The following is an 8853-nucleotide window of genomic DNA, read 5'->3' on the forward strand; positions in this document are numbered from 1 at the left end:
GCGTCGAAGAGCAATGAATACTGGACTGAGTCCCTGAATAGATGGTCTCTGGGCATTATGCCACAGCACACTTTTCTCTTTGCCCATCCCTATTATAAAGGTCCCACTCATTTGGCACTCATCACCCCAAACGTCCTTTGTCTCTCCCTAAACCCCCAATCTGTCTTTCTGTGGATGATACTTCTGTATATGTTCAGGTCTTGTAGGACTATCTCTCTGCTCTAATATTCATTAATTCAGCCTCCAGTTTTCTTCCCCACCCAGCAGGGCCCATATTGTGCTGATAGGCCTTATAGATAAATACAGAATTCTGCTTAGCAGATAGGAGAATAGGAAAGGCTCTGAATACTTATAATTTATATATGTGTCCCTGTCACACCTGTATGTCACTAGATTGGGACACACCTAAGTGGGCGATAGATGAGATCTCATATCTATGATCATGGACAAATAATACCTTGGGGCCACAATTTTCTTATCCATAAACTGGGGATAGTATTACCTATCTTAGGAAGCAGGTTGGGGAGCCACAGGTAGGAGGACCTTTAAAGTATGATGGGCTAAGCGTATGTCCATGGTTGTAACTGTTACTCTATGCTAAAGTTAGACATACATGCTTTTGCCAGCTATTAGAGGCTCACATGGAAAATATGGTTATTTGGAGATGCAGCCACTGTGATCAATTGTCAACTGATCCTGACTTAAGGGCCAAAGTATAGTAGATAAGCAGAGTTCACCCTTTTTTAGTGTCTTTATTCAGTTGCCAATTTCATTTTATAGGATATTGTCAATAATACTTTGCCAAGGTCACACGTTTCCCAGAGCTGACTTTATCAAAATTCTTCAGGCTGCTATCCCAGGCCAGTCTCCTAGAAACCTTCCTGATTCCAGGCTGTACTGCCCCCCTGCAGGCCGACCTGGACAGAAGACTGTTACCCAGGCCGTTTTCTGTCCTCCCATTCAGTGAGACTAGAGTCTCGTTTCTTAATGCAGTTGTACACTATTTGTCTGCAAGGTACTCTTAGTGAGCGGAAACAACCAAGGTTGCTTTAGTTGGTCAGTGTTCACAGGTCATATCTGCAGCCTTGTGAGCCTAACTTTTATGCTTATTTTGCAAAATATTGTCATGACCATAATAAAAACTCTAGCATTTTCATTATTTCACTCACAGTTGTTTTTTGTGCATATGTGCAAATTTTGTATTGTAGTATATCATAACTGTTTACCATGTTGCTACCTAATCATCATAATTATTACTTTAATGGCCATGTAATCATCCGTCTTGTTCACACATCATAATTTAGGAGACTTGTTGTTTTCCAGTGTTTCCACTGTTATAAATAACCTCTTGGTTACACATTTGTGTGCATAGCTTCTTTCATTTTTTTAAGATTATTTCCTTAGGATATACTTCTAGAAAGGGATCAGTTAGTCAAGGAATGTAAATTTTTAATAGTCGTTAAATAAATTGGCACTGTTTCTCCAGCTTACAGTGCCACCAGCAAAAGATTAGTATTCTACTTTCGTTACAGGCTTATCAGTAGTGTGTATTACATTATATTTAATATGCTTAAATACTATCTTCTGTTTTTGCATTTTCTCAGAAATATCAAGTTCTAATCAAACATGTCCTTATAAATTGTGCATTCTGTCATGTTTTGAAAAGCCAGTTTGAAAGCCTAGGTAGATTTGTTTTTAACATCAAGAACTCTTGCTATCTGCTCTCATTGCAGAATAGTTTTATGTATTAAACATAGCTAATATTGATATTTTTCTGAGCAAATCATTAGATTCCATGCCTATATTAACTAATAAATGAGGACCTGGCTATAAGAACTATAGGGAGGACTCAGATAAAATGATAGGAAAATTTAAAAAATCAATAAAATCAAGACCTACACCAGCATGCCCAAGGTCAAAAGCGGAGCTGCAATCCAAGTAGTTCAGTCTCTGGCCAGATGGTAATGACTTTCCCTGTCTAGTCTCTAACCTGCTCAGCCACCTGACTCTTCAACTAGCAAACTCAGGAGCTCCAGCCACACCGTTTCCAACATTTCGTTCTAGGTTTCATGCCAGGAAATCTCTCTGATGGATGAACCCTGCACCGCGCCCCCGCGAAATGCCTTTACACCATTCCCAATCTGATCTCGTTCCAGATTAAGTACATTCATGAAAACGTATCCTATATGAAATGTTCTCCCAAACCACAGCCCCATCAGGGCCGAATGCCAGTTCCAGAGATCTGGTTTTGCCCTTGCTTCCAGGTGTCACAAAATAAGAATAAACAGGGCCACCCTAGAGTAGAGCCAGGCTTGCTGTGCCAGAGGAACTGCCTTGCATGATTTATGTCTCAAACCTGGAAATCTGGAAGTGGGAAGTACACTTTGGACTGGGCCTAAAGCCACACTGTGCTCCAAACAACTGCTTGTGAGATAACAAGAAAGCAGATGTGACAACTACTCACTGGTGACTACAGGAATGAACGTTAAAGTCGTTTTTTAAAATTAGCATCACTCTGTGAACATCACCAATAGAAATGTGTTCTATTGATATCATTGTCCCCCTTCCCTTTCTCATAACTACCCCTTGCCTTTGTCTAATGATTGGAACCCTAGTTGGGCTTCTGCCTGAACCCATGCTCTCCTGGATAGCTATTCTTTTTTATTTTTTAATCTCAGACAAATGCCAGTCGCCTCTCACTTTGAAAGCCTTTTATTCATAGGTTAACACAGGTAACTTGCCTGCCCCTGAGACGGGCTGTCTTGTACCCTTACCAAATGGTGGAAGGGCTTTTCCAGAATCCAGGCCACCAAGATTTGTCATGAAGATGAGTAACCGTATCTTCTCTAGAACTTTCTCTCTGACCCAAGGATGTTAGGGTTTGTTGGAAGAGCCGGGCTGCTTCATCCCAAAATCTGGGAACGTAAAGAAGTGACTGACTGTGTCTTCCCCTGTTTCCTCTTGCAGCCTCACTCGAGGGTTCTCCATGAACGTGGGGAGCCTTCCAAGCTGCTGTCCTGCCAGTTGATGGGAACATGACCTGCTCCTCACAGACACACTAACTCATGGCCCTGCCGGAAGATACCCTTGGAGCCTTGACAGACTGACCGGCCCAACTGGAGAAAACAAGAAAACACCCCTTCCATCAGGATTAAAATCTTAGTTCGCTGTGGATTTTAAAATGAGGTGCATAACAGGCAGAGCCAAGTCGTTGCAAGCAGTCATTGGCAGACCGTTAGCTGGAAAATTGCTTCCAGTCTTCATCACTGTGCTTCACTCCAGCGCCCTTGGGGAGCTGCCTGTGCCCTTCACTAGAAGTCCTGTTTTAGCATGGCAACTACTGGATTCTTTTATTCTGTGTGCAGATGGCATGATGTGTTAGAAAAAAAAATTACAGCAGTTCTGCAGTCCCGGTGGAAGTGTTTACCATGTGATGCCCTAGTAGAAATGTCAACATGTCTCCATTATGTTAGGTCTGACACCTAAAGGTATCCTGTCCAATTCTTAAGCACTTTATAGGAGAACATGACACCGAAACAAATCAGCATGTTCATTACCTGTGAGAAAACAAGCGTTTTCTTTTTTTCTTTATGAATCTTGTCCTATTTCTGGCTCAGACTGTCCAAGACAAACTTCACTCCTAACATGTCCCCAGTCGTTTATGGTAGATCGGTGTAAATATGGCCACAATACTGTTAGATTTAACATCTTGACACTTCACTGAACAACTGGATTCCAAAGGGAAGTAGAAGCAGGTGGATTGTAATATCTTAGCTCCTAGTTCCTTGCACCTAGGCACAACTTACCACTTGCACACAGAAGCACTCAAACACAGGAGGCTTCTCGGCCAGTGAGCATACCCTCTCAGCCTACAGAAGAGTTCTTTCAAAGGGGGGAAAAAAAGGAAAATGGCCTTCTTTTAATCAAAGACCATGGTGGATTGATGATAAGGGCAGCAGGATGCACTTTTCCTATGTGATCTGGCATTAACACTTTGGAAGATTTTCTAAGTCAAGTTCAAATCACAGCTCTCTGGAGTGAAGAACACAGCAAGTGACTCCTGGCTAGAGAAGGAAAAGGGTCCAATCTCACACAAGATTCCTTCCTCCACAGAGAACCTACTAGTCCCTATTAATCCTTTCTGGGATTATAGCCACAAATAATTATTTTTTACTGTGTGTTACAACAAAGCACAGTCCTGGGAAAGAGGTCAATCCAGTTATTGCTTATCTTTAAGCATTAGAAAAATGTCCATATTGACTGATCCGATGTAATGTTTTAGCATTTTTTTTTCCTGAGAATATAAATTTGGCTGAATCAAAATCTCAGCAAAGTATGCTCTGTGCACCCTGGGTCTCAGCCTGGGACCGTCAGGCATTTATTTCTATAAATATGCAGAACACCTCTGGGACTATGCCAGCACAAGCAAGCTCTGCGTTTTAGGGGTCTCCATACACACTCTCCCGCATCTTGCCTCCCCCGGGGGGTCTCAGGAAATCATAGCCCATTGGCGAAAAAAAGGGCTTACAATGAGATTTGGAAACTAGACAGAGAAGGGGAGAGAGATCCAAATGTGATTGGAGTGAACCGCCCAGTGGGATGACTCACCACAAGCCTGTGGGGCTCTCATGCCAAAGGAGAGGACTTCCCAGAGAGAACTTGGAGGCGTTTCCAATGCCACTGAGACCTGGCCCTTCAACAGGTTAGCAACGGGACCATCAGGACCTCAGCAGACCACGATTCTTTACAAATTCAGAATTAGGAAGCCAAACCCTGGCCGCCAATGCCACTGTCCATAGCACGCCAACCCCCACTGCCTGCCTGCCTCTGTTTCAATTCCAACAGCAGGCTTTCCCGTTCCTTTCACTCCTTCCTTTATTCAGCAAGCACTTGCTGAACACCTACTATGTGCCAAACGTTGTGCTGCGGAAGCAAGAGTGTGCAAGACAGGCTCTCCCCACCCTTACGAAATATCTCCACCTCCCAAACCCTATCCCCAGCCCACCTTTTCCATAATGAAAACAGCATTCGCCCGCTGCCAGAGTCACCTGGGAAAACACACACAGGAGCAGGCAGTCTGCATGCCTGAAATAGGAAGGCAGAGGAGGAAGAGGTGGTGGGTGGCCTCAGGCCACTTTTTCACAGTCTCCGTGCACAGCCAACCCTCCCAGGGCCCACATACAGCTAGTAAGAGCTTTCCATAACCCTGGTCACCTATATCCCCATTCTTTATAGAGACACAACTGTTCATCGTGATGCTGGATTCTTTGAACCTCTTCATTCAACCACCAGTTCTGGAGACACAGAACTGGGCCTGATTCATCAGAAGAAATACTGCCAGGTGCTGAGATAGTGTAGCTGGGAACTAATTGGTTTAGCCAGGGCCATTCAGAGACCACGGCGAACACCTGTGGAAAGTTGGACACGCTTGATGGCACGGATGTACATTAAATGATGGTGGTTCATCCTTCGCCTTTTGTGAAATGGGCTCTGAACAATTGAATAAGTTGAATTGCCTAGCTTTTTTTTTTTTTTTTTTTTGAGTCAAAAGAGTGCTGGAAAGTTATGAGAAGATGGTGGGTGAAGATGGAGATGGGAAAGAGGGGAACAAGATGACTTCTCTAAAAACGCCTTAACTCCTGGCAAGTACCACATATTTGCAGATGAAGGACAACTGACTGTTCACCAAACTGCCTGCCTCAGTTTGAAATCATTTCGGAGTTTTGAAGACACTAGCATAAAATCTGAGCACTCGAGAGCCAAACCGGTAAAATGGAGGAACGATGTCGCAGGCTGGGGGTTTTTAATCATGTGTTGATCCCCAGTTACCCACAGTGACTTTCTGCTGAGGTGAACCTTCTTCCCAAGACATGCGTGGGCAATTTGACCTCCCAGAAGTTCAGAAATGGCTGGGGTGAGTTTTGGTGAGTAGGAAGCAGGAGACAGAGAGGTATGGGATAAATATGTTGACGCCTAAGGACTGTAAACTGTTGACACCTAACTTTTCCTTAAACCTGTGCTACACCTTTTATTAAAAGGCTGACACCCACACTTTACAGGAAAGGCACTCTTAGGAATGAACAGAAATGAATAAATATCAGACTCCCCGGGGTGCCAAAGGGATTAGCCTGTTCCAGCTCCAGAACTGAATGCAAACATGCAGAACGTGGAGGCTCTGCTGGGGCGCAAGCAGATCACCCCAGTGTTTTACCACAGACCTGGGCGGATGGGTTTTCTTTGTGGGCAGTGACGTATCTTCGGGTCCCGGCTCAGGTTCTGTGAGGTGTGTTACCACACGCCTGACTGCTACCTCCAAAAAATGCGCAAATACGGTGAACGGTGTTCGGCCCGCTGCCCCACCCCCCACCCCGCCCAAGTTGCCCAGATGGAGGCTTCTAGTAATTCTGCCACTGTTAACATTCAAGGGGGAAAGGAGTGTCAACCTCACAAGAGAATGTGAACTCAGGGTAAAGTCAAAAGGATGTGCCCCTTTGTTCCTTGCCAATGCTTTCTTTGTCTGAGGATGTCACCTGATTGATTTTGGGTAGGAACACTAAAAGTCTCGTGGAGGAAACATTTTCAGGACCCCCTAGCACTTCACTTTCACCGAACTGTCCTCTTTCCAGTGCATTAGCAGCTCCATTCTTTGTGATGTTTTTCTCTACATTCTTTAGGGCAATTTTGTTACTTGACAACTAGACTTAGGCTGCCATAGTCTCTTTTTGAACATCTAAACTTTGAAAATGACACACATTTCTTTATGCCTTAAAGGCTGCTTTTATTCACCTTTCTTACAACCTCCTCCGCCCTACTTTTTTGCTTTGTTTTGTGGGTTTTTTAAAATATTTCCTTCTAACATAGTTCTGAGGGTGGATTTCAAGTATTCTATAAAGAACTCAAACAGAAAAACAGTCATCACCTTTCCCCGCCAGTACTGACTAGTAATTCCGTCTTAAGCTGGTGGCCCAAACTCTAGCGGGCTATGGAATCTCATCGCCAGGGGTTGGCCGGTCAGCACTACTAATCAAAACAAGACCTGTGAGATCCTGAAAGAGGGTAAACCAAACCCTGCGTCTGCTCAGGGCACAGCTGGGGAACCTCCGTTTCAAAGACAAGAGCTGCCCTTCAGTCTCCTTAGATCTGCATCTAATCCTGTAGCCAGAAACCCATCTGAGGAATTCTGCTTTTATCGGTGCGCATGATCTGGGACCACAGCACAACATCAAGGTCAAAAAGGGCTGCGTTTCCATTATTTTGCTCTGGTGGCTTACTCTAGTAGGGAGAAGGAGGGCATTCTTTCAAAAGCAAAACGGAAGCTTAAGAAAAAGATAGCCAGGGGAGTTATACCACAAAAATAGCAAAATAGGTATTTCCCTGGGGATTCTCATTTGGGAAGGTGGCTAGAGGGACAGTCCCAATACTGCTTTTCCTGGCCATTATCCATGGCCCTCCAGGGAAAATTCTAGGCTGGGGGCAAGCACTGTTTCTGAGATCTAATTTTGGGGGTGAAATTTACCTATGACAAATATAAAAGGGAAGTGCCACTGAGTATGGATCCGTTCTAGACCTTCAGCCCCACAGCACAAAGACTGAGAAGTGACTGACTTCATAGGTCTGGCATTTCAGTAGTCACATAGGGCTCTATTACATCTTGAAGAGCTCCAAGCTTTCCTACTTCAGAGCCTCCTTTCCCCAATTACATCAAGCACTAGAAGGCACCAGCAACACACAGCTAATAATAAAATTTCCAAGTAACCAGATAATTTGCATGGAGTTGCAGTTGACTGGTTGACATGATATTAAGTGTTGTACATATTTGGACATTATTTCTGATTATACATCATCCTTTTCATATTTGGAGTCAATGGTTTGAGGGTTTCAGTTGTTCAAATGCTTGCTCTGTCGTTGTTGTGTTCCAAACCTCAAACATTTACAGAACCTTAGGAAGGCTCTTTAACCCAGGCCTTTTTTGCCTAAGTGCAATACTGACAGAAACAGCCCTACTATTTCTATGGGAATGACGAAGAGATGGTTAAATTAATTCAGAGTTGGAGATTCATACCTGAAACAACTAACACACGGAAGTTCTGCTTGTTGTCTTCTGCATTGTTTATAGCCTTTTAAATTTCAGTTGTTTGGATCACAATAAATAACTGGGCAGCTTCCCTGTGGCTTGGCCACGTTAGAGCACACACGGCTACTGAGGGTGGAGCTCCCAGCTGGGTTGTGGTTTGAGGGCACACAGGTTTGCTTTGTGTCCTGTAATTAATTGCCACCACCCCCCAGATTCTGTTAAAATGTATTCAAATGCTTTACTCTTTGAAAAATTATAAAATGAGAGGTTTTTATTGGATTATTCCTTTTTTGGGGTCAGAAAACTGATTTGGGGATATGAACTTGAAGAAGAAATTGCCTGCCATTAAATGCCTCAAGCCTCCAGTGGTTGCTCCCATCCTGTTCCACAAACTGATGGTGATCTTCTTCCATCTGCTTGAGGGGAAGCTGGCCCCCTTCTAGAATAGCACAAATACCATGAAGACACCTTTTGAAGCTCTAAGTAGACTCCCTATTCAAGCATCATTGCAAAATCGATTTGGATTGAGCATCGTCATGACCCTCGAGCATATGATCTCTAAATCAGTTCTAATTCTTCATACATATTTCCATTATTTTTAAACCATACTCCACTGCATTCGTGTTTGCATTGGAAGCTGCCTGCTCATTCTGTGGCTGCTTTTGACAATTCCCATGCCAAGTCCCCATACAAGGCGTTCAAGAGAAGACCAGGAATGTGTACCCACCCCAAGCCAGCTGCAGAGGTTTCGCAGTGCATAACCAGGTTCCCATCAAAAG

General features: G+C 43.9%; 1 protein-coding gene across 1 annotated transcript in view; it reads left to right on the forward strand.

The window, feature by feature from the left end:
- Window positions 1-3591, forward strand: part of SAMD12 (sterile alpha motif domain containing 12) — a 326783-nt gene extending 323192 nt beyond the window's left edge. Inside the window, exon 5 of the mRNA XM_037148787.2 lies at window positions 2968-3591. Coding sequence (XP_037004682.2) covers window positions 2968-2990 — 23 coding nt within the window. The 3' untranslated portion in view covers window positions 2991-3591. The remainder of the gene's footprint in view (window positions 1-2967) is intronic.
- The last annotated feature ends 5262 nt before the right edge of the window (window positions 3592-8853 follow it).

The sequence above is a fragment of the Artibeus jamaicensis genome, unplaced genomic scaffold, assembly GCF_021234435.1.
Source record: "Artibeus jamaicensis isolate MK-2021 breed Jamaican fruit bat unplaced genomic scaffold, CSHL_Jam_final scaffold_916, whole genome shotgun sequence".
In the NCBI taxonomy this organism is placed as follows: domain Eukaryota; kingdom Metazoa; phylum Chordata; class Mammalia; order Chiroptera; family Phyllostomidae; genus Artibeus; species Artibeus jamaicensis.